Source organism: Camelina sativa, chromosome 9 (assembly GCF_000633955.1).
Source record: "Camelina sativa cultivar DH55 chromosome 9, Cs, whole genome shotgun sequence".
Classification (NCBI taxonomy): domain Eukaryota; kingdom Viridiplantae; phylum Streptophyta; class Magnoliopsida; order Brassicales; family Brassicaceae; genus Camelina; species Camelina sativa.
Window position 1 is genome coordinate 14,526,154 of NC_025693.1, and position 25,930 is coordinate 14,552,083.

Sequence of the window (25,930 nt, forward strand, 5' to 3'; positions counted from 1 at the left end):
TCTACATGCCACAATCAACAATCAATAAAACAAACCAGGCAATACACATAGCATGCAACGTCCATCGTTACTGAACAAGGGGTGTCGACCGACACCAGATGGTGTCGATCGACACTGACTATCTGGTGTCGACCGACACCAAACTGGTGTCGACCGACACCCTGCCCGACACTCCCGAAAACCCTAGTTTGCGTCGACCGACACATCCACATGGCATCGTTCGACACTCGCTAAAGTCCCAAGCCGTCCTCGCGTTGGTGTCGACCGACACCCCAACTGGTGTCGACCGACACCCTGCCCGACACTCCCGAAAACCCTAGTTTGCGTCGACCGACACATCCACATGGCATCGTTCGACACTCGCTAAAGTCCCAAGCCGTCCTCGCGTTGGTGTCGACCGACACCCCAACTGGTGTCGACCGACACCCTGCCCGACACTCCCGAAAACCCTAGTTTGCGTCGACCGACACATCCACATGGCATCGTTCGACACTCGCTAAAGTCCCAAGCCGTCCTCGCGTTGGTGTCGACCGACACCCCAACTGGTGTCGACCGACACCCTGCCCGACACTCCCGAAAACCCTAGTTTGCGTCGACCGACACATCCACATGGCATCGTTCGACACTCGCTAAAGTCCCAAGCCGTCCTCGCGTTGGTGTCGACCGACACCCCAACTGGTGTCGACCGACACCCTGCCCGACACTCCCGAAAACCCTAGTTTGCGTCGACCGACACATCCACATGGCATCGTTCGACACTCGCTAAAGTCCCAAGCCGTCCTCGCGTTGGTGTCGACCGACACCCCAACTGGTGTCGACCGACACCCTGCCCGACACTCCCGAAAACCCTAGTTTGCGTCGACCGACACATCCACATGGCATCGTTCGACACTCGCTAAAGTCCCAAGCCGTCCTCGCGTTGGTGTCGACCGACACCCCAACTGGTGTCGACCGACACCCTGCCCGACACTCCCGAAAACCCTAGTTTGCGTCGACCGACACATCCACATGGCATCGTTCGACACTCGCTAAAGTCCCAAGCCGTCCTCGCGTTGGTGTCGACCGACACCCCAACTGGTGTCGACCGACACCCTGCCCGACACTCCCGAAAACCCTAGTTTGCGTCGACCGACACATCCACATGGCATCGTTCGACACTCGCTAAAGTCCCAAGCCGTCCTCGCGTTGGTGTCGACCGACACCCCCTTGGTGTCGATCGACACCCATCCCCAAAAACCAATTTTTGGTTTGCGGATGTTACACTAATGTAAAGAAAATTCCCCTCCTAAGTGTTCTAATTAAGTAGCATAAACATCACCTTATCGAGATATATCTCAAAGAATCTTTTTGTAGCTGCATCTGTATCAAATCCTTATACTCCTTTGACTAAAGAAACACCTCCTAAAAACATGGCTTCAGCTCTGCATTGCCTAACCCAAGAAATCAACAAAATCAATTTAAACACACATTATCATGAAAACAGATTCACAAATTGATTTGCCAAAGCTTTTGTACTTGTTCCCGTCAGAGGAATGACATTATCCACAATGACTTCAACTACCATCTCAGCAAAAACATCAATGGCAACACATCTAAAAAGCTTCTCACTGTTACAAAGGACATCATCCATATCAAACAGAATCGTTGATACTTCCCCCAATCATCTGCCGTACGAAATTGTAGCTGAAAGACTCTCCTCCACCACACTCATTATCTTAAACGACGGAAGCACCGTTTCGCTTATTTAAACTTCGATCTTCAATTGGAATCCAGTGAATGAAGATGCTTTTGATGTGGATATTTATGGTATTGGAATCAGTCGATCGATTTGGCACTTAATTGAAAAGATCTGAGATCGAAAATGAAGATCTCAGTTTGGAATCTTCACCGCAAGCCTCGTCGGAGCTTTGAGATCTAAAATTCGTTAGTTTTATTTGAGAGAAAATGAATTTTGCTATTTAAATTAAATAATAAATTCAATATATAAATGCTAGTTTTGGAAAATTTGAAGATGTGTGCTAATGTTAGAAGAGAAACTTAAAAGAGTGTTATTATAGGGTATTTCTCTATATTAAATTACTCATAATATAATAATACGCTTTTTAAAAACCAAATCCACAAAATTATATCTTATAATGACATTCAAGTCATTAGGTAGAATATATATTGTTGAAATAACTTCACGTACATAAACTAATACAACACATTAAAATTTTATTTTAAAATAGAAAATATTCAAAATTTTGTATATAAAAAAAATTAACCAGTGTTATAGCACGGGTACTTATCTAGAATCATTAACAATATAAAATTTACAAAATAAGTGTCATTTTCAAGTCATCATATTTAGCATATGATTTTATTGCATAATATTTTATCCAAAAAACTTTTAAAAACAATCACATAAATTATATTTTATATAAAAATTACAATATAAATAAAATGAATTTCAATCCGTGCTCTAGCAAAGGTCTTAATCTAGTCTTAAGATTGTGTGAAACAAAAATTGTATCGTGGTATATTGTGGGTTAATTCCTAGTTAACTCTTTTATTCCTAGTTAATTCGTAATTATTTAATTTGGCATACATAGAAGTTAGGAGATAATGTCGCCATGATTGTTGCGTTGTTGCTAAACCCTAAAATTAATTAATGAACTAATGAAGATAGATAAATATCATTTGGATTAAAGAATTGCCAAGATTCCTGCTTACTCTGTCCGCGACAACAACAATATCAATTTCAAACAATAGTTATTTCAAACTAAAGAAAAATGAACATACAAGTTGATTTTTTTTACAGAGATGACCTTCAAGTTGACTTTTTTTAAAGACAAGCGCATGTTTTAAAAAAGAGGATAACAAAGACAACCTTGCATAATAGTGGCGACACTATGAACTTGATAAAAAATCAGAAAGAAGTGATTAAGTTGCAAATATTTGACTATAAATAGGTGACCACACCGACGAATTTAAATCATCAAAGTTTGAAGTTAATCCAAAAGAAAAACAAAAAGAACAAGTTTCAGCGAAGGCAAAGCAAAGAAGAAAAAAAAATGGCAAAGAACCTCATCAACTCCGTCAGCTTCACTGTTCTCTTGGTTGTCCTCCTGATGGCTTCAACCGGTATAATATTAGTTTTACAAAGTTGATCTCATCTATAGATTGTACTTTGCACTTGCATGTCTCTTAATTATCATGTGCTGATGAATATGTCAATATCTAGGAATCCTCAATAGCGAGGCTACATGCCCAGGATGTACTTCACCTGTGTTCCTCGACGAGTGCCCGTCCGCCCACGGAACCAATAATGAAGAGTGTTGTAAGTGTTGCGCAGCCAACTACCCTACTGCTTGCGGCGGGGTTATTGAGGGAACTGACAAACACTGCCACTGCAAGAAAAATGCTTGAAAGAACCTCAACATATAATTACCAAGTGTGACTTTTGNGAGATAATGTCGCCATGATTGTTGCGTTGTTGCTAAACCCTAAAATTAATTAATGAACTAATGAAGATAGATAAATATCATTTGGATTAAAGAATTGCCAAGATTCCTGCTTACTCTGTCCGCGACAACAACAATATCAATTTCAAACAATAGTTATTTCAAACTAAAGAAAAATGAACATACAAGTTGATTTTTTTTACAGAGATGACCTTCAAGTTGACTTTTTTTAAAGACAAGCGCATGTTTTAAAAAAGAGGATAACAAAGACAACCTTGCATAATAGTGGCGACACTATGAACTTGATAAAAAATCAGAAAGAAGTGATTAAGTTGCAAATATTTGACTATAAATAGGTGACCACACCGACGAATTTAAATCATCAAAGTTTGAAGTTAATCCAAAAGAAAAACAAAAAGAACAAGTTTCAGCGAAGGCAAAGCAAAGAAGAAAAAAAAATGGCAAAGAACCTCATCAACTCCGTCAGCTTCACTGTTCTCTTGGTTGTCCTCCTGATGGCTTCAACCGGTATAATATTAGTTTTACAAAGTTGATCTCATCTATAGATTGTACTTTGCACTTGCATGTCTCTTAATTATCATGTGCTGATGAATATGTCAATATCTAGGAATCCTCAATAGCGAGGCTACATGCCCAGGATGTACTTCACCTGTGTTCCTCGACGAGTGCCCGTCCGCCCACGGAACCAATAATGAAGAGTGTTGTAAGTGTTGCGCAGCCAACTACCCTACTGCTTGCGGCGGGGTTATTGAGGGAACTGACAAACACTGCCACTGCAAGAAAAATGCTTGAAAGAACCTCAACATATAATTACCAAGTGTGACTTTTGTTTCCATATTCGGTGTGAGGACATAACATTTGTGTGTGTTTATGTTCAAGTTTCTTTTGCTTCCAAATAATACATCAAGGGAAAAGCTTATCATTGCTTGCCCCCCTATGTACGTAATCTCATGTTCTCTACACTTTTTATTTCAATCATGAAATATAATATATACTCATTACTCGTTTTGTATTTGTGTTCGACAATCCATTCCTAGAGAGAGAGAGAGAGAGAGAATCTGCAACTACCATAACATCCAACCATTCTTTTGCGTCCTTCTTTGTCTGGCTAATACAAGATCTCCATGTAATTTGCTTTTGTTGATAAGTTAACATATTTCTGTATAGTTTCCAAATCCTCTATAAAATTCAAAATGGCAGTTGTTTGTAGACATCATCTATACCCTGACCTGAATTCATAGAGACAATCACTTGTAATTTTTCCTCCACGTACGTACAGAACTGTGGTATCGGATCCAAAATCATGTTATGTGGTATACTATATAAAAAAAAACAGATGAGCTATTGTTTCATCAACGTAACGCCGCAACATCGACGATAGAGAGAGTATTTATGCCTTCCCAAGAGGTTATATATTCTGTTCGGCCAAATATGCTGACTTCACCGTATTATACCATTTTTTGTGTAATGCCTTCCCAAGAATTTTTTTTTTTCCGTATTATATTAATTCTCTGCACCACTGCTAATTTTCAGGTTCAAAACTGTATTCAAGTCATCTTCATGGATTATTTCCTTCACCTTGTCTTCCTTCCAACCTGTTCTTTCATCAGTAGAGTAGCGTATATGTTGAGTGCAAGTATATACGAGCATAAAGTAAACAACACAGAGAATTTATTAACAAGGTTTGGGTTTTCCTACATCTCAGAGACCTAATCAAAAAAAATTCACTAGAACAAGATTGCAATTACAATTTCATATGATATGGATCACTATTATGTCTATCATTCTTTTCTAAATTAATAAACCACCAATAAATCTTACATCATATCCGGTGAGGCAACGCCACACATATTGTGTACATCTCTTTGAGGCGTTCAAGTCTTTATGAAGTGCCCTCTTGGTATTTATAACAATCTCTCAACCTTAAGTTGACAAATTCCTATTTTACACCAATAGAATTTTCCTATTCTAAACCAAAACTAGGAATTGAGAAATTTCATTTTTCTCTATGGATAAGGAATATTTTTCTTCATGTTCCCATCTTGAAGATTCAAGATGTTTATCTAGCTCAGCAGCCGTCTCTTGGCTTGTCCAAATTGACACCAAACTTATGTACTCCAACTCTCCAAAGTAGTCACACGACTTCATGTATACTTACCTCATATACTACTTTGAAACTTCATATATGTTTTTACAGCAATTGTGTCAAGTAGTGCCTCAACATCTTTGGCAGTTGTGCTCATTATCTTCACGTGAACTGTCACACCATCTATGAGGATTCTATTTCTCAACATTTGTATCACATCTTCTCTCATTAGCAATCTTATGACATGTTTTATAGCTTATAAAACTCAGTAAACACCTCACTTTCAGGATTTAACTTTAAATATCAAAATCCGTATCTACATAGATCTAATTTTATAATCATAAAATCAGTAAATAACGTTGTTATATATTACTAGTCCAGATTATATTAGATTTAGGCTTTTGAATGGTTACTCCATACACTCCATACTACATAGTGCGTACTAACAATTTAGTACGGAATAGAATGGACTGTAGTTTGGAGTAAACATTGGTATGCACAACACCATTCTTTTTTTTTCCACAAATTAATTATATTGATATCAAAAAATGTTTACAAAATACAGAAACATCCCAATACAACTCTTATAGGCAACAGATAAAATCTGTTAAGTCCCTCCTTCACACACTTTTTAATGGCTATCAGCTTGCTGCTGAAACTCCAAAATGTCAATGACATTACTTTAACAAGAAAAAATAGATCTAATGTTGTTGGAAATGATTCTAAATTTTGTAGCCTTCTTGAGATCAATCTACTTGATAATTTTGGCAAAGATTCTCTATGATTGTTTGGAAAAATCCATTGTCTTCTCATCCATGGTTGTTTCCATAACATATTATGTCTCCAATATCTCCAAAAACTACTTGAAAGTCTTTCATCTTCTTCTCCACCAAGAAGTATCAGACCAAGAGAATTCTGGGCAGATGACAAACAAAATGTGACTGTTTTTCTTCCCGTTACATTGATCATGTCGAAGTCTTCTATTATGTGACAAACATAATCATGTCGAAGTCTTCTATTAGTACAAGTGCCCATACCATTCTTGTCCATGGATTCCACTGTATATCTATCTGATGCATTTCTTAACCACCAAAAATAACTAATATAGAATAGATCGTTGTTTTGCCAATCCTTCACACAGTCTGCAAAGAACTTTAAAAACACAATCTGATTATGATAAAACTGATGTTGCTGTAAATTTAACACATGAACAATAGAGCAGGAAACAAATATTCCAGGATCCCAGATCCAAGATTGACTTCCAATTCCCGAATCAGAAAAATCAATATGAGGAACACAAACTCTATTATAAGAGAAAAGAGGTGTTTCGGTGAAGAAACGATAGACACCGTTTGAAGACGGAAAAAAGCCGACACCATTAACCTTGGAATGAGACCAAAATAGGGTCAGAAATACACTCCCACAGACGGAGAGAAAAGAACCGAGACTGTGAGAAGGAATTTGAAAACAACAGTCACAATCCGCAACATCATCTGTTCTGGAAACCAGATTTTGCAAACAGAACGATGAAATCTGGGTGTTATGAAACAACACCAATGTCAAGATAGGAGATTGGATTGTGATTGACTGTCTCAGATTTAGTAACAACACAGTGAGAAGGCAAAGAACATGGATTTTGAGATCACAATTTGCCATATATTATTATTTAGATATATACATAGAAAAGCAAAACAAAAAAACAAGAAGAGAAGAACCGACCGACGCCAGAGAAGCCGACGTCGGCCGGTAACGGAGAAGGAGAACGGAAGTTGTAGGAGGGTCGCCTTAAGAGAGAGAATAGAGAGAGAACAGAGGGACGGTTTTTTTCTTCACACACACCATTCAATAACAGTATGCATAACACAATACCATTATGAATGGTAAAAATCGGATTATAGTATGGAGTGGTGTGTACAAAAAAATTAAAAAAAAACTTTAATAATATTTTTAATCATAATTAATAATAAGAAGATGTTTTAAAATTACAAATATATATATAAAGTTGGATTTTCTCTCTTCTCCTTCCTCCACCTCATCAGCTTTTATTTTCAATTTTAACAAATTACTATACATCATCAAAGGAACATAAAATTCTACAGTTAATGCATATAATTTTGTAATATTTTTATTATTATTAAAACAATAATTTACAATAATTTAAACTAAAATATAAACCAAAACAAAATGAAAAAAATACACAACCAAAAAAAATGTCAAATTAAAATATGAATAGAGTTTACATCAATATAAAATTAGATATTTATAATTGTGTAAATATTTGTAAAAGACTAGAAATAGGAGAAAAATAAAGCTATCATATATTTAATAGAACATGAATTACTTTCAAGAGTTACAATTCTTATGATAAATAAAATAAGAGTTTTGGAAAAGAAAAAAGGTTATTCAATTCTTGGTGTTAAATTATAAATTCATGTTATCAATGTGTATATTATTATTTTCAATTCTAATTTAATATACTTAATATATATATATATATGTTTTTGTTTTTTGGGAATATAATTTTTGGGAATATGATTCAACTCTCAAATTTATGAATGATCATATTCATATATATACACATTTTTGAAAGTACAAAAGAAACACAAGTTTAACCAATGAAATGAAAGCTCTCGGATTCAGCTAGTTTAGAGCATGTTTTTACCCAACTTTTACTGTTGGTATGGAAGGTTTAAAGAGTAAATAGAAATAATCAGACCAATAGTACAATCCACACAATAATGCAGATTATTTTTCAATTGCAGACTAGTATGGAATTTTATAGTATGAAGTAGTGCATACTAGTCTGAAATGGTAAATGGCCAATTAACTACAGACTGATCTGACTTTAGTTTGGTCCCGAACGTACTGGACAACCATTCACAACCTTAGTCAATATTTGAATTGTGTGATTTGTAAATGCGGATTTATATGTAATATCATAACTCTATGCATTGAATATGTAGCATTGTGGATATTAAAAGGGAAAAATGTCATTAAAATCCCCAAGTTAGCATTTTCGTTGATTTAAATCACGAAATCTTCATTTGTTGAAAAAAATCCTCATTTTTTTCTTGACTTCTATTTAAATCATGAAGTCTTTTCGACTTCGCCGTTTGAAGCACAACATTAACTGGTCAGACGGAGATATTAAACGGGTTAATTAGGCGTTAATGAGATATGTTAGTTAGTAAAACGACGTCATTTTCTTCTTTAATTACATCCTCAAATCAAACCCGATTATCAATTCCTCCCTAAATTCCCAAATCACAAACCCTAATTTGAGATTCCTCCTTTCTTCTTCGATTAGATCTTCTTCTTCGAATTCAACTGATGACTCCGGCTCCGGAAACACACTTCGATGGCACTCCACGGTCAAATGACCACCGATGTCTCTGCTAGAACGCATATGTTGAACTCGAAGAAGAAGAGAGAAATCAAAGAAGAAAAGAGATTATCGATTATCGATTTCTCAATTTGGGGGGGGGTTTAGGGTGTTATAAACAGCGCCGCTTTACTATTAACAGATCTTGTTAACAGATAATTTACCTCGTCTAATTTTTCCGTTTGGCCACATAACGTTGTGTCTCAAATGACCAGGTCAACAAGAGTTTGCGAATTATTTGGAAGTAAACAAAAGATTGGTGTTTTTTACCTACAAGTCTAGAGTTCGTGCTTTAAATCAACGAAAATGTTAACTTGAGGATTTTAATGACATTTCCCTGATATTAAAATGTAAGAAAGAGGTTTTGTGGGTGTATAATTTTTTTTTAAGACTTTGGTGCTTCAATCTCAAGTTGTGAAACTTTGAAGAAGTTTAAAAATATAAGATATCGGAAAATAGAAGGGCTCAAAACAAATTTCTCCAAATTGATTCGGTTTTTGAACTTTCGAGTTCCTTCCTCCTCGTCTCAATTCCGCCTCTCCGTTTTCCGTACATTAAAAAAAAAAAAAAAAAAANAAAAAAAAAAAAAACTCAAATTCCTTTCTACACTTGTCTTCCTCTGCTATGGCGAACGAAGACGAGTTTCAATCCTCGACGGATGACCTATCGCAGCAATCTCAGGACTTCAATTCAGAGACTTACATGGTGGGATTCGTCATCGCGAATATAGTAGGGTTACAGTACTATTCAGGCCGAATCAACGGCCGAGAGATGGTAGGACTAGTTCGAGAACCCTTAAACCAGTACGATACAAACGCAATCAGAGTACTCAACACAAGATCCGTTCAAGTAGGCCACATCGAGCGTGTGGTAGCCGCCGTTCTCTCGCCGTTGCTAGACTCTCACATGATCGTCGCCGAAGGTATCGTACCCAATACTCGTTCTAAATCCAATAGGTTTAAAATCCCGTGTCAAATCCACGTTTTCGCTAAGCTAGAAGCGTTACCAGTTGTGAAATCGACGATTTCGCGGGCCGGGTTAGTGTTGATTTCGGATTCGGATCCTTCGTTTGGGTTATCGGAGGCTGTTGTGGTTAAAGAACTGATGGATAGTGGAGATAATAAGAAGAGTAGTGTTGATAAGGTTTTTAAGTTAGTTGATAAGAATGTGAGACAGAAGGAGAAAATGGTTAGTGTTGAGCCGCCGAGGGAAGTGATAAAATCACAACTCTTTGCTCATCAGAAAGAAGGATTGGGTTGGTTACTCCACAGGGAGAAATCTGGTGAATTGCCTCCGTTTTGGGAAGAGAAAGATGGAGAATTCTTAAATGTTTTGACTAATTACCGCAGTGATAAGCGGCCTGAATCTTTGCGTGGAGGTGTGTTTGCTGATGATATGGGCTTAGGTAAGACCCTTACTTTGCTTTCACTCATAGCTTTTGATAGATATGGTAATGATGCCACCAGTACGCAAACTGAAGAACCTGTGGAAGTAGTAGAAGGAGACAAGAAAGGTAAAAAGAGGGGAAGAGGTAAGAGCAATGAAAGCGGAACGAAGAAGAAGCAGCGTAAATCTGATGATGTTGTTGGTGTTAATCTGTCTCAGAAGAAGACAACGTTGATTGTTTGTCCACCTTCTGTGTTTTCAGCATGGATTACACAGCTAGAGGAGCATACTGTACCTGGAAGCTTGAGAGTGTATATGTATCACGGTGGGGAAAGAACAGACGATGTTAACGAGCTTATGAAGTACGATATAGTGCTGACTACTTACGGTACTTTGGCTGTTGAAGAATCGTGGGAAGACTCTCCTGTCAAGAAGATGGAATGGCTGAGGATAATTCTTGACGAGGCACATACCATTAAGAATGCAAATGCTCAACAGAGCCGAGCGGTTAGTAATTTGAAAGCTTCCCGCAGATGGGCTGTGACAGGAACTCCTATTCAGAACGGTTCTTTCGATTTGTACTCTCTGATGGCGTTTCTTCGGTTTGAGCCTTTTTCGATTAAGAGTTATTGGCAAAGCTTGATACAACGTCCGCTTGGTCAAGGTAACAAGAAGGGACTTTCTCGCCTCCAGGTTTTAATGGCGACAATTTCGTTGCGGAGAACAAAAGAACAGAGTTTGATTGGTTTACCATCTAAGAGTGTTGAAACTTGTTACGTTGAGCTTTCTCATGAAGAACGTCAGTTATATGATCACATGGAAGGAGAAGCTAAAGGTGTTGTGCGTAACCTCATCAACAATGGAAGCTTGATGCGAAACTACTCAACGGTTTTGAGCATAATCTTACGTCTTAGACAACTTTGTGACGACTTATCTCTATGTCCTCCAGAATTAAGATCTTTTACCGCTTCTATATCTATCGAAGGTTAGAATCAACAAAACAAAATAGTTTACAAATTCTTTCTTTTGCTTTGCAAAGCTTATAGACCTTTGTGTTGTTTATTTGTGAAACAGATGTGACTGATAAGCCAGAGCTGCTACAAAAGCTTGTTGCAGTATTGCAAGATGGCGAAGATTTCGACTGTCCGATTTGCATTTCGCCACCAAAAGACATCATCATCACTCGATGTGCTCACATCTTTTGCAGAGCTTGTATTCTCCAAACCTTGGAAAGAACTAAACCTGCTTGCCCTCTTTGCCGTGGCCCTCTAACTCAATCGGATCTCTACAACGCTCCTCCAACTCCTCCTTCGGATACTTCCAGTACCGGCGGAGAAGACACAAAGTCGTCGAGTAATTCCTCAAAGGTCTCGGCTTTACTCTCGCTGTTGATCGCGTCAAGACAAGAAAACCCAAACATAAAGTCTGTTGTGTTCTCTCAGTTTAGGAAAATGCTGCTTCTACTCGAAAAACCGCTGAAAGCTGCGGGTTTCACTATCTTACGGTTAGACGGAGCAATGACTGTGAAGAAACGAACCCAGGTCATTGGAGAATTTGGGAATCCGGAGTTAACCGGACCTGTGGTGCTACTAGCGAGCCTTAAAGCCTCTGGTGCTGGGATTAACCTAACTGCAGCTTCAAGGGTTTACTTGTTCGACCCGTGGTGGAATCCTGCAGTTGAAGAACAGGCTATGGATAGGATTCATAGGATTGGACAGAAACAAGAGGTCAAGATGATTAGGATGATTGCGAGAAACAGTATCGAAGAACGGGTTCTTGAGCTCCAACAGAAGAAGAAGAATCTTGCGAATGAAGCTTTTAAAAGAAAGCGTGGTAAAGATCAAAGAGAGGTTAACGTTGAAGACGTTATTGCTCTCATGTCTCTCTGATATCTCTCAATCATACCGGTTTATTCCTTAACCGTTTTTTTTTTTTTTGGCTGTTTCAGTGTTTCCAGATAGTTTATTACAGCATCTTTCTAACTACTAGGTACATGCGTTTCTCGGATATTGTTGAAATTAGTTCATGGTAATCTTGAAAATTTCCGGTTTACTTTGGTTCGGTTCTGTCTTAATTATTCAGTTCAATTTTGTTGGTTCATTTCTTAATTTATCTTCTAGCAGAGTCAAACGGCGTTAACCATGACGGGGGCTTTTACTCTTAGTAATATCGTATTAGTAATATGTATCGTGAATCTCGCAGAACACAACAATCGGAAAGAAGAAGAATATATATATATACTTAACTAGTAGTACTAGTTACCGGTACCTTAATAGTCGTCAACGATACCAACATAAGAAAACCATATAAATCCAAACTTATTATGCCATCTGGTGTTAGCGGATAAAAATGCTGAGTGATTAAAACATTTAAAATAAAATGAATTTTAAATTTAACTAACAAGAGTACAATTGTAAATTTTTAGGCCCTCTAACATAGTAACATTATAACATACCAAAAATCATAAAAAATAGTTTTTATTCCGTAAAAATAAAAGGGGAAACATGCAAAGCAAACGCTAAACACTGTTTCGTTCTGCTTAATTTTTTAAGAAATACCTCTTCTTCACCTCCAATTAGCTTAATCAATGAAAAAATCACGTTAGGTAGAACTATATTTTAAAGTAAATCAAAATTAAAATCAGAAATACAAAATAGATTAAAGAAACAAAATATGTGTATTTTTAATTGAACAAGATTAAATAACAGTTTGAGTTTGGATTTTACAATTAGATGAGGTTATATATCGGTTTGGATTTATAAATGAAAATTAGGGTTTAGAATTTACAATTAAATAAAATTATCTATCGATTGAGTTTATAAAGGAGGATTCGGGTTTAGATTTACAATTAAACCAATATATATATATATATATATATAAAGAGAGGTTTGGGTTTAATAAAGAGTGGTTAGAGTTTAAAATTTTACAATTAAATGAAATTATACAGTAAAACCTCTATAAATTAATAATGTTGGGACAATGACATTTTATTAATTTATAGTAATATTAATTTATATATAATTTTTAAAAAAAAAATTAAATTATGAATTGAGACAGTTTTAGAAAAATAAGATTAGATTTTCGGATATTGTAAATTTTATGGTTTTGAAATTGAATTTGTAATATTTAGAAAATATTATTTTGACAATAAATTGTACATACTATAGCCAAATTCACTTATATACATGACATACATAAATTCAATTTATGAATAATAATATGAATTGCTTTATTTTAATAGTTTATCAAACTATCAAAATGTAAATGATTCATATCTAGAATTGAGAACTGTAAAAAAAATTTAGCTATTTTTATGATATATTATATAGAGTATATTATATCATTATAGTTTGAAAATACAACATAATAATTGTTTTATAGATATGATCTTTAGAAGAAGCATACAATACTATATTAATATAAATATATATATATATATATGTAGATTTATATTATTATTAATTTATGATATTTTTGGGACTACATTTTACATGATGATTTCAAAAAAAATATTATCTTATTATCTTACTATCTTATCAAATTTTGTTATCTTTTACACTGGTCCAACATAGAACCAACAAAATTTATTAACTTATAAGATTTATTAATTTATTGAGTATTAATTTGTAGAGGTTTTACTGTATATTTTGCAAATTTTCTCATTTAAGTATTATTATTAATTGAGATAGAGTTATTTTAATAATTGTAACATTTTTGTGTAAGGCATTTTATCCAAAATAATTAATTAATGTGGGAAGAACTATTTTAAGCATGCATTTATATGTAGTGGATAAACATAGATGTTTTTTTTTCAAAAAGAGAAAGAGGAAAAAAAAAATATATATATATATATATAGAGAGAGAGAGATATATATATATACCGAGGGACAATTGTTGTTTTCTTTGGACAAGAAACAAACTATACAAACATCAAACAACAAGAAGAACTATGCAAAGAATATTGGCGATGATCACGATAGTTTCGATTATCATGTTATCGATGTTTATACAAACAGAAGGAAATGATATTTCTCTTGCTCCTGTAGAAGGAAATTATCTTTCTCCTGCTCCTGCTCCATCCCCGACATCATCAGAAAACCCATGTCTGCACGACGTGAAAGCAATTCCAAATTGTGTAAAGGCAGTGTTTCACTTCCGATTTAAAGAGGTTACAAAGACGTGTTGCGCTATCTTACTCACTGTTCCTGATGATTGTTTTTTGTTTTTGTTTCCTATTCCTTATGTCTACCATACTCTTCTTAGTGCTGCTTGTAAAAATACTTAGTCACTATTGATAAGATTTTTGCAATATTTTCTTTAATCAGTTTTATCAACAATCTGGATGAATAATATATATTTATAAAAAATTATGTAATTTATGAATTATTTTAAAAGATGACTTGTGAGATGTAAACTTTTATCTTATAATTTATGAAAACTTTTATCTACACAACGCATGATTTATAATTTTAAAATCTTTCACAATTTCATTTTTCTTAATATAATGTTTTGTCTAGATGAATATTGTTTAATGGATTCTAATTAATCAAAGATATGATCTCAATTTGTGTGTGGTTCCATGCAAAAGCATAATCAAAGCTAACATTATATCATTGAGGCAATTGAAAAACCAACGCAGTGGTCCGTTATGGATGGTCATGTCATGTGAGCTAAATAATTGTTGAAATTGAGTATATTTATGATTAAAAATTGGAAAATGAGTAGCCGAGGACAAACAAGGGCCCTTTGCGAGCGTGAAGAGTGTTAGAATTTATTTGACAGTTTTGTTGGACTACAGTTTTGATATTTTTTGGTTTCTCTACTAGAAAACATGAGGTAATTGAAATAGTTTGTATAAAGCTTGTTTATTCATTTAGATGTCGAACAGTATTCATACAAGTAGATATTTGTAGACGATGGAGCTAGAATCTTAATGTGATAAGGACTAAGAAAGCTAAGTAGATAATGTGAGAATTGAAGTCTGACCTAAGTTCCGGAATGAATTAAGAGCGGTAGGTGCTTACCACCGTCCTAGTTCCGAGCAGAAAATAGAGAACAATTGTAATTTGCGAAGTGAAAAGAGTATTATTATTGCCAAAAATGAGTTTTTCGATCCCTCTTATCATTTCCCTTATTCTCTTATTTATAGTCCTATTACAATTAATATCGAATCAATCTATTGCGTAAATCTCACGCTCCCATTAATTCGATTTATTACTTGATTATTTGAACGTCCTCCGAACTCCGGGGTGTTTCGTTCTGCCGTTATACTTTTACTTTGATTCTCTCCGCTCCATCATAATGAGCCAGTTCTACTGCGTTTCGGCCCATTTTGTCCGTCCGTCTTGGGCCCAGGCCCATTATCCAAGGTGTCGGATCACGGTACCAACAGTTATCCCCCAAGTCTCCCGAGCTCTTCAGTTTGGGGGACTTTTAGCCTTTTATTAACCACTTCGGGAAACTAAATATCTCCCATATCCCATGATTTGATTGTGATAATGATGGGATTTGCCTTTCCAAACAAGCACCGGGTCCCACTACGCGGCTTAGCACAGTTTAACACGCTATAAGAGAGAGAGAGAAGCAAACTGGGACCTTTCGCTTCCCTAGGTAATCATTGCTTTCTCTCGACCCGATGTATAAAGGTAGTTCATTTTTTTTTGACATTTCGTTTTCCAGAATCATTTCATGTATTCTGCTTCTTCTTCCTATTTGCTCTTGTTATTTGTCGGAAGAAGCTGTTCATCTTCTTTGTTTCTTAACCGGAGATCATGTCGCCTCCCAAATCTACCCCGATCAAAGCCGTGAAACCGCTCATCCCCGGAGTTTATGCCCCCATACCCCTTCCATCCTTTCAAAGGATGATATTGCGGAGATTAGGGGGTCATGCGGTATCTCGTCAGAGATTGAAATTCTTATCCCGGGTGCCAGTGAGTCGCCGGAGAATCCGCCCCCCGGTTACTGCTGTGCATTTGTCAAGTTTTTCTCTGCGTGTGGACTTTCTTTCCCACTCCCGGAACTCATCGTTCAGATGATGTCCGAGCTCGGTTTTGCTCTCCCCCAAATGTGTCCGAATTGTTTTTGGACTGTCCTCTGCCTACAGACTCTAGCGGAGGAGCATGGCTTTAAGTTATCCCTTGCGGACTTCCTCCATATCTACACCGTGAAGACGGGGCGAACCAGGGGCACTTTATACGTGAGCCCGCTTTCCGGTCTAAAGGTCTTTGACGACCTCCCTGAGAAGGACGAAAAGTGGCAAAAATCGTTTTTCTTTTTTCTTGTGAACGAACTCATCTTCGGGTCCCCCGCGAATTTGTTCGTGTCGAAGTGGGCCTCGAAAATCGGTAGCGTAGAGTACTCTGTACAGTATTAGATTTCCTTTCCTCTTTCTTCCACCTCTAACTACTCTGTCATCATTTTTTTTGCAGCTCACTTCGAGCGTGGTCAGCTCTCCCCTAACTTCGCTGAATACTTTTCTCGGCTCTGCGAAGGTCAGATTGCTTGGGATTCGTTCTCGTGTGAACGGATCAGAGAGTCCGGAGTCCGACTTAGGAACTGTTCCTACGCTTCCTCTACCAAACCCCGCTTTTTCGACACCTCCTCCATGGCTTATAGAGAGGAGAAAAACTTCAGGAGAGACTTGGAGAACGCCGAGAAAGAGGCGAAAGGGCTAATGTCCAACTCCCTGGCAAAGGGCAAAGCTCGCCTTCCGGCGAAAAGTGCTGACTTTTCTGCTTCTAAGTCGACTGAAGCTCCTCCCTCAACCTCGATGACTACTGCAACTCCTGTTCGGGAGTCCAGCGCTGAACCGACCTCAGAACCTACCAAACCCACTTTAATTGTTATCTCAGATTCGACTGACAAACCCAGAGAGCGGTCGAGCTGCTGGTGGTTCGCAGTAGATGGAGCTATCGAAGAAGAGGAAAGAACCTGAAACTTCTTCCTCTTCCCGTGAGAAGGCCCGGGCCCGAACTAGCTCCTCTGGAGATGGGCGAAGCAGATCTGGTTCGAGGGATGGTGCACCTCCCTCCGAGAGGAAATCCGGAGACCCCTCTCTGGTTAAAGAGTCCAGAAGCTCCTCCAGTAGGCTTCCTCCAAAGGAACATCATAACTCTCCCCGAGGTAAGCGTTTCATTATTATTATTTTTTTTAAACACGGAAAAATTCAATGGCTCTGTTTTTTACACGGTAAAAAAAATAAATTAACCAGCTTCCATTGATGCAGTTCCTCCTCCCTCTCCAGCAGACTTAATGAGGAGTTTCGTTCGACCCGGGGTTCGTGTTCCGCCTTTTGTGGACATGTGCGAGATTAACCGCGGAAACTTCTTTCGATTTGCGGATAAGGTTGGCGAGGTGAGTCAAAACTTTTGCTCTCCTCTTCTTAGGTGATAGTAGCTTGAGGGCTGTATTAACTCCCTATTTTTGCAGATGACGATTGAGTTTAACAGTTATGTTGCCTCGTATGAGGATCAAATTTTTGCCGCCCCTTCAGTTTCCAAACTGTCGAAGCTAAAAGACAAGGTGGTCGAGCTGGAGACCCAGGTGGAGGAGTTCACCCGTCTAGAGGCAATAAATGCCAAAACTGTAGAGAAGCCCGAGCAGATTCGATCCCGGATGAAGAAAGCTAAGCTCCAAGTACTCGACCTCGGGATCGCAAATGAGGATCTCAGGGGGAAGCTGAAGAAAGCCGGCGACCTTTACTATGAGGCCTCGGAGAGCGAGAAGGCTGCCAAGAACAGGCTTCATGAGATCGAATTCGGAAACCAACTCTTAGAGGCCAGTCATAGCTGCAAGATGGAGAAGGTTTAGAGAGAGGAGCGCCAATCCTTGAGGCGATCCCTCTGCCCCTTGATTGAAGATGTAAGAGCTCACTTTGAAGAGAGGGAGCGTCTAACTCGAAGGGTGAAATTGCAGACCTCGAAGCCGAGCTCGAATCAATCCGGGCTGACGAAGAAAAGGCCGACGGTGATGTCGCGAAGGTAACCCTCCGTGACTTTGATATTTCAGCCTTCTACAGCCTCTTGGCAGACTCTCCCCCTGAATTGCTATGCAGTGAGCCCCCACTGAGCATCGTAATCGATGAATCTGGGACTAACATCGGGCAAATGTCAAACTAGGAATTGGAGGTGATTAGAGCTAACACTCCCAAAGCTAACGCACCCGAGGTGTCGTTGTCCGAGCTTTTCCCCGACGTTCCTGAGGAGTTGACCGCGGGTGCTGTGGAGCGCAGTTCGGGCCCTGATCCCCCTTCTACTTCGTGAATTCCTTTTTCTTGGGGTTGTTTTAGGCCCAAGTGGCCTCCCCTTTTGTTGCTTTTGTTTTGTGTTTTTTTTGCAAAAAAACTTGGTTCGGGAGTTTTTGGTCTTGGTGACCCTCCCATAACATTGCCTGCTTTATCAGATGAACCTTTTTGCTATATAAATTGCCAAGTAAACTTCTAGCGAAGTACTTTCCGACAAAGAGTCATAAAATTTACTTAGAGCCACTAGAAAACGAAGTTAGACTTAGAGTCTGTCGATGTGCGAGACTTTGTTCGCTTTTGACCAAAATCTTAGTACCAGGTATGATTTTGGTTTAGGTTTACAAAGTGGAACTTCGATTTTTAAATGTACGAAGTAAGACTTCGGTTTTGAAGATACGAAGTGAGAGTTCGGCTTTTGAGAGCTTTTTATTTATTTAAAAAAATAAAACAAGGTTACAAATGCTTTAACCTTTGGACCTTATTTTAAAAAGGTACGAAGTGAGACTTCGGTTTTTAAAGGTACGAAATATGACTTCGGTTTTTTAGGGGTAGGAAGTGTGACTTTGGTTTTTCGAATATAAAAAATATCACAAAGTAAGACTTTGGCATTTTAATTTTAATGAAGTGAAACTTTGGTTTAAAGTTACGAAGTGAGACTTCGGTTTAAACGGATGNATTTTTTTTTTTTTTTTTTTTTTTTTTTTTTTTTTTTTTTTGCGAAGTAAGACTTCGGTCCCCAGCGGGTGCGCGAAGTAACACAAAAAGTTTTAAGAAAAACTTTGTTTTATTAAAATGCTGACAGCTGGACCCGAAGTGGGCTGCCTACGTACCCTATTGGGATCAAGCCAATCGTAGTTCGATACAATATTTAAATCAAACTAAATGTAAAAACGTTTAAGATGTAACGAATTCTAGGACCTCGGCACGGGTTTCCCGTTTGAATCTTCCAGTCGATAAACGCCATTTCAGACTTCATGCATTGTTCTCTTCGGTATTTTCATGGACCTTCCGAAGGACTAGGTCGCCGACTGCCAAAGGCCTGCTTTGGATTTTGGAGTTATAATAGCTAGCAACCGCGTTCTGGTAGTTCTGAATCCGAATTGAAGCTCGATCCCGATGCTCATTTATGGTATAGAGGGTATCCTGTAGAAATTCCTCATTCTCCACGGTTTGGAGTGGGTTTAGCGAGGAACTAACTTCGGGTACTTCTATGTCAGCTGGGACTACAGCATCGACTCCGTAAACCAAGGAAAAAGGTGTTTCGTTAGTAGCCCGGCGAGGTGTTGTTCGGATTGCCCAAAGAACGCCTTGCAGCTCGTCCGGCCAGCGCCCTTTACGAGAATCGAGCCGTTTCTTTAAGTTAGCTAATATGACTTTGTTCATTGCCTCGGCTTGCCCATTACCTTGTGGGTAATGAGGAGTTGACTTGCTGTGTCGAATTTTCCATTTCGCACAAAAACCTTCGAACTGCGAGGAGATGAACTGCGGACCATTATCTATGACGATTTCATGAGGAACACCATACCGATAGATTATGCTTTTCAGCACGAACTGATCTACTTCCTCACTTGTTATTTTCGCATAAGCCGCTGCTTCCACCCATTTGGAGAAATAATCAGTAAGAGCTAGTACGTACTGAACTCCTCCCGGTCCCTGATGTAGAGGGCCAATGATATCCATAGACCACCTCATGAATGGGTAAGGTGCGGACACCAAAAACAGGAGTTCGGTAGGCTGGTGAATTGATGGAGCATGCTTTTGACACTTCTCGCAGGTTCAGGAATATTCCTTGCAGTCGGTGACCATAGTAGGCCAGAAATACCCTTGTCTCTTGATTTTGTAGACTAGAGTTTGCCCTCCGGAGTGATTTCTATTGGGGCCATCATGAACAGCTCGCATTAATGCCGCGGGCTCCTCACCGGCTACACATGTTAGATAAGGACTAGCTACACTTCGACGTAGGAGAATACTGCCATAGGTGCAATACCGTGCACTGACGATTTTGAGTTTCCTAGCTGCCCACTTGTCAGCTGGGAGTTCCCATTTTTCCAAGTAAGCCCAGATCGGCCTCCGCCAGTCTCCTGCCCCCAATTGTTGGTGTTCGTATTGCTCGGAGGTGTGTACGGAAGAACAGCTTGGTCGATGGTTGGTGGGCTGGACGGTTCCGGAACTCGGTTTGAGTTTTGTTCGACTAGAGGTGGGTGAAAAATGTCTGGAGCAGGCGTGATGGGAGCTGAATCCACCTGTGGTGAGGATTCTGAGATTAGCTTGCGAACCACCTCTTTGGCGGCTAATTTTTTCTTCATTGCCCGAGTTACCACATGCGAACTCTCTAAATGTATGCTTGGAAATTCGATGACTTCCACTGGGATAATTCTTGTAGCTGCAGGGTCTGAAGTTGATGCTAGAGCTGCTAAGGCGTCTACAGCGGAGTTTTCACCTTGTGGGATCTTAGTGATTTCGAAATCATCAAACTTAGTTACTAACTCCCGAGCTGCAGATAAGTAAGCTTCCATGCGCCCATCCTTTGTCTCGTACTCTCCCAAAAACTGGTTGGTGACCAGCTGTGAATCACAAAAAGCCTGGAGCTTTCGTACACTAATCCCTACTGCGAGGCGTAAGCCAGCGAAAAAAGACTCATATTCAGCTTTGTTATTTGATGCACTGAACGCCAAGCGAAACGACTGCTCGATCACTTCGCCTGTAGGGGAGGTGAGGCGAACTCCAATTCCTGCACCTGTCTTAGAAGACGCGCCATCCACGTGCAACATCCATGGGACTTCGATGTTATCTTCAACTAAACTGGCGAGTGGAAGTTCTATAAGGAAATCTGCCAGCACTTGTGCCTTAGCGCAAGTTCGAGTTCAGAATTCGATATCATATTCACTAAGCTCAACCGACCACTTAGCTAATCTTCTAGACTGGCTTGGACTGTGTAGTACCGTCCGAAGTGGCTGTGTCATTAGGATTACGATCGAGTGCGACTGAAAGTAAGGTCGTAGTTTCCTTGCCAACGTAACTACTGGTAGGGCCAACTTCTCCATCATGGGATACCTCGATTATGCCTCTGTAAATGACTTACTGACATAGAAAATGGGCCTCTGTTCCCTCCTTTCTTCGCGAACTAATACTCCGCTTACTGCGCTGTCCGAGACAGCTACATAAAGGAAAAATGGTTCGCCTAGTTCAGTCTTAGCCAAGACTGGAGGTTGAGATAGGTAGGCTTTCAGCTCAGAAAACGCTTCCTTGCACTTCATATCCCATACAAAGTTTTTCACCCCCTTTTTCAATAGCTGGTAGAATGGGAGGCAATTGTCTGTTGATCGGGAGATGAAACGATTGAGAGCTGCGATTTGTCCGTTAAGACGCTGCACTTCCCATAACGTTCTTGGGGAACTCATGGATAAGAAAGCATTGATTTGCCTTGGGTTTGCTTCGATTCCTCATTTTGTGACGATGTAACCTAAAAACTCTCCTGATGGGACTGCGAAAGTACACTTTGTGGGGTTAAGCTTCATCCCGAACTGGTTCAGGATGTCGTAACAAACTTTCAAGTCCGTAAGGTGCAAGCTGGCTTCTATGGACTTCACCAGCATGTCGTCAATATAGACGTCCATGGTTTTTCTGAGCTGCTGCTCGAACATCCAATTCACAAGACGCTGGTAGGTTGCTCCGGCGTTTTTCAATCCAAATGGCATCACTTTGTAACAATAAGTTCTGCGGTCTGTAATGAATGCGATCTTTTCCTGATCTTCCGGGTTCATGAGGATTTGGTTGTAACCAGAGAAAGCATCCATGAAGGACATCAGTTCGTGTCCCGAAGTGGACTCAACTAGCCTGTCGATGTGCGGAAGTAGAAAACTATCCTTTGGGCACGCCTTATTCAGATCGGTGAAGTCAACGCAGACTCGCGACTTTCCATTTTTCTTTTTTACAACCACCGTATTGGCGAGCCATTCAGGGTATTTTACTTCACGGATCTGACATGCGTTCAGTAAGCGATCTACTTCCTTGTTGACAATTTCAGCTCGCTCGGGGCTGAGTTTTCTTTGCTTCTGCTTCACCGGCCTGAATGTCGGATCCACATTTTGCACATGTGAGATGACCTCCGAACTGATCCCGGGCATTTCGTCTACGGACCATGCAAAGGTGGACATATTTTCCTTCAAGAAGGAGATCAGAATTGCTTGGAGCTCGCTTCCTAATCCAGCTCTGATCTTGATTTCTTGGTCTGGAAACTTATCATTAATAAAAATAGACTCAGTGAGGTCACCTTTGAGCTGCTTCCGAACTGGGTTCTTTGTGACCTCGAGCTTTGGTTGCTATTGAACCAAAAGCTTGTGACTCGCAAGATATCAACTTCTCGCTGTTCTTTGGCTTCCCAAAATTTCCCAAACTCCTTGCAGGGTTGGGAACTTGACACAGTGATGGTATGTTGAAGCTACAACCTTCATCTGGAAAAGCCAAGGTGTTCCCATTATCGCATTGTAGGCCGCAGGTCGATAAAAGACCATGAACTCCACCATTTTCACTACTCCCTGAGTGGAGACTGACAGTGTTATTGTCCCTAATGACATCGATGTCTCACTCGTAAATGAGACCAAAGGAGAGGGTAGTCCCACAATGTGCTCTCTTCTGATGCCCATTCTAGTAAGCAATTCAAGGAATATTAAATCCACCGAACTCCCAGTATCTATTAGGATCCAACACACTTCGTGATTCGCAACATCCAGTAATATGACGAGCGCGTCATCATGCGGAGTATTCAGTTCCTCGGTTTCTTTCTCCGAGAAGGTGACTTCGGGTAAATCACTCGTAGTGACTTTGATTCGCTTAGGCTGTGGACTCGTGAGTTTCTGCTGATGGTCTTTTATTGCCGTAATGGAATTTCGAAAGAGGCGTGAGCCTCCCATTATGACATCGATTTTTTTTCTTAGGAGCTACGTCACCGTCGGACTGCTTTGGTTTCTTCAGTGGTGGAGCATCCTCATCTGCTTCGGAGATTGTTTTCTGATCGAGCTCCTCAATAGTCACGTTTGGCATTTCGCCAAACACGAACCTTTCTGCGAGGAGGTGCATCAGTTTCTTGCAATCCCGAGTCGAATGCCCATTTTCTTTGTGAAGCTTGCAGTTTGCGTTCTCGTCCCGAACCCATTTGTTACTTGGGAGCACTCCGCTCTTAGAGCGTGGTGAGAATGGAGGTTTAGACGGTGAACTCTTTGGGGAGCCTTTCTGTGGAGAATGGTTCACGGCAAACGTGCCTGGTCCGTGCTTCGGGGTTGAAGGCGCTGTCTTTTCAGCTGGAGCTTCAAATCAGGGTTTGGTTACGACCTTATGCTTTTGAATTGCCGCTGCTTTTTCTTCTTCTGTAACTATCCAGTTTGAAGCTCGGTGAAGTGCGTCCTGGATGGTAGCGAACTGGTTCACAGTTAGCTCTTCGCGAAAACGGGACTCATGCCAGAGACCATTCTTCAGTGCTGCCAAGGCAGTCAAATCCAAAAGCCCCGGAATCTGGACCTGAATTTCCTTGAACTAAGTGATGTAAGATCGGAGCGAATCCCCAGCAACTTGGTTTAGATTCCACAGTTGAGCGTCGTTTACTGCCGTTTCGATCAAACTAGAATATTGCTTGATAAAGGAAGTGGATATCTCCGTGAAGTTGTCAATGGAACCAGCTGCCAAAGATGCAAACCAGAGCAGGGCTGGTCCACAAAATGTTTCTGCGAACAACTTACAGTACCCAGAATCCGCTTCGTGAGGCTCAAGGTCCACGCGGCTGGCCGTTAGTAAGAAGGTCTTGAGATGAGTCGGCAGGTCCCCTTTTCCTTCGTAGCTTGTGAATTTTATTTTTCCGGTATCCTTGACGCGAACTCGAGCTATATGATCTGAGAAAGGAGTTCGCTTTGATTCTTCAATTACCCGGGAAATATCTGGTGTCGTGGTAGTCGCACTGTGCATCATAGACCGCATATCCCGGATCTCGCTCTGCATACGGTGGAGCTCAGTGTTGGAAGCATAACCCGGAGTCAGGACATTTCTGCCCATAGGGGGAGGAAAACGAACTGGAACTTCGGAGGATCCAGCGACATCAAACTGAACCGGAGTGTGGCTATCGCCAACCAACGGCGGTGCTGCTTGAGTATTTAGCTAAGGTGGGAAAGTATTCCCCGTAGTCACGGTTGCTGCTGCCGGCTGCAAGGTGAAAGGCGGAATGACGCCAGCGAAATCCAAAGAACGTCGTTGAGGGTTTTGATTGGAGGACAAAAGATCGACCCGATCGGCATATGCATGGTGAGAGGCTGAAAGATCGGCTACTGACGCAGTGACCGTCTCCAAGCGGGTAGAGCAGCGGAAAGAGCAGCGGAGGCTGCATGCTGACGATCGGACTTCTCAGTCAAATCTTGCAAAAGTTTCTGGATGGTTTCTAGAGTTACCTGGTTGGAAGAGTCGGTAGCCATAGCGTCGTTTGTATAGTGTGGGTTCGAATGTGAGGTCGGAACTAGCAAGAGTACAGGTGATAACTCCCCTCCTTCTAGCGCCAAATGTGAGAACTTAAGTTTTACCTAAGTTCCGGAATGAATTAAGAGCGGTAGGTGCTTACCACCGTCCTAGTTCCAAGCAGAAAATAGAGAACAATTGTAATTTGCGAAGTGAAAAGAGTATTATTATTGCCAAAAGTGAGTTTTTCAATCCCCCTTATCATTTCCCTTTTATTCTCTTATTTATAATCCTATTACAATTAATATCGAATCAATCTATTGCGTAAATCTCTCGCTCCCATTAATTCGATTTATTACTTGATTATTTGAACGTCCTCCAAACTCCGGGGTGTTTCGTTCTGCCATTATACTTTTACTTCGATTCTCTCCGCTCCATCATAATGAGCCAGTTCTACTACGTTTCGGCCCATTTTGTCCGTCCGTCTTGGGCCCAGGCCCATCATCCAAGGTGCCGAATCACAGTACCAACAGATAAGGAGTAACATAAGTTTAGCATGATCTAAATCTAAAGAGTAGTTATATTAATATCCTCTCTCAAGTTGGAAGTGTAAGATGCCGAATACCCAACTTGGAAAGAAGAGCTTCAAATGATGGACTAGGCAATGCTTTAGTGAGGATGTCAGCGAGTTGGTTGTGTGTCGTAACGTGTTCCAATGTAATGAGTTTGGTATCAACTGCATGATGAACTTGATGACGGTCGGATTCAACATGCTTAGTATGTTCATGAAAGACGGGATTCATTACAATATAAATCGCCGATTTACTGTCACAAAACAGTCGGATAGGTGTGGTGCGAGGGACTCCAAGAAAAAGAGCTAGTTCATTAAACCATTTGAGTTCACAAAGACTAAATGACGTCTTGTTTCTAAG

General features: G+C 39.8%; 3 protein-coding genes and 1 long non-coding RNA gene across 4 annotated transcripts; all 4 read left to right on the forward strand.

Annotated features, from left to right (window-relative positions):
* LOC104710989 lies at positions 2,970-3,376 on the forward strand. The gene is made up of 2 exons (XR_002033465.1): positions 2,970-3,123; positions 3,224-3,376. It is a non-coding gene; the product is annotated as an uncharacterized LOC104710989 (long non-coding RNA).
* LOC104710988 (defensin-like protein 206) lies at positions 3,818-4,476 on the forward strand. Its single transcript, XM_010427648.2, has 2 exons — positions 3,818-3,971; positions 4,072-4,476. The coding sequence occupies exons 1-2, from the start codon at positions 3,902-3,904 to the stop codon at positions 4,254-4,256; spliced, it is 255 nt and encodes an 84-aa protein (XP_010425950.1). The 5' UTR covers positions 3,818-3,901; the 3' UTR covers positions 4,257-4,476.
* LOC104715281 (putative SWI/SNF-related matrix-associated actin-dependent regulator of chromatin subfamily A member 3-like 1) lies at positions 9,494-12,375 on the forward strand (the record flags this gene model as incomplete). The annotated part of the gene is made up of 2 exons (XM_010432700.2): positions 9,494-11,303; positions 11,393-12,375. Coding segments are annotated over 2 exons (2,625 nt in total), but the record flags the coding sequence as incomplete, so codon positions are not given.
* On the forward strand, positions 14,210-14,656 carry LOC109126587. Its single transcript, XM_019230270.1, has one exon. The coding sequence runs from the start codon at positions 14,268-14,270 to the stop codon at positions 14,601-14,603; it is 336 nt and encodes a 111-aa protein (XP_019085815.1). The 5' UTR covers positions 14,210-14,267; the 3' UTR covers positions 14,604-14,656.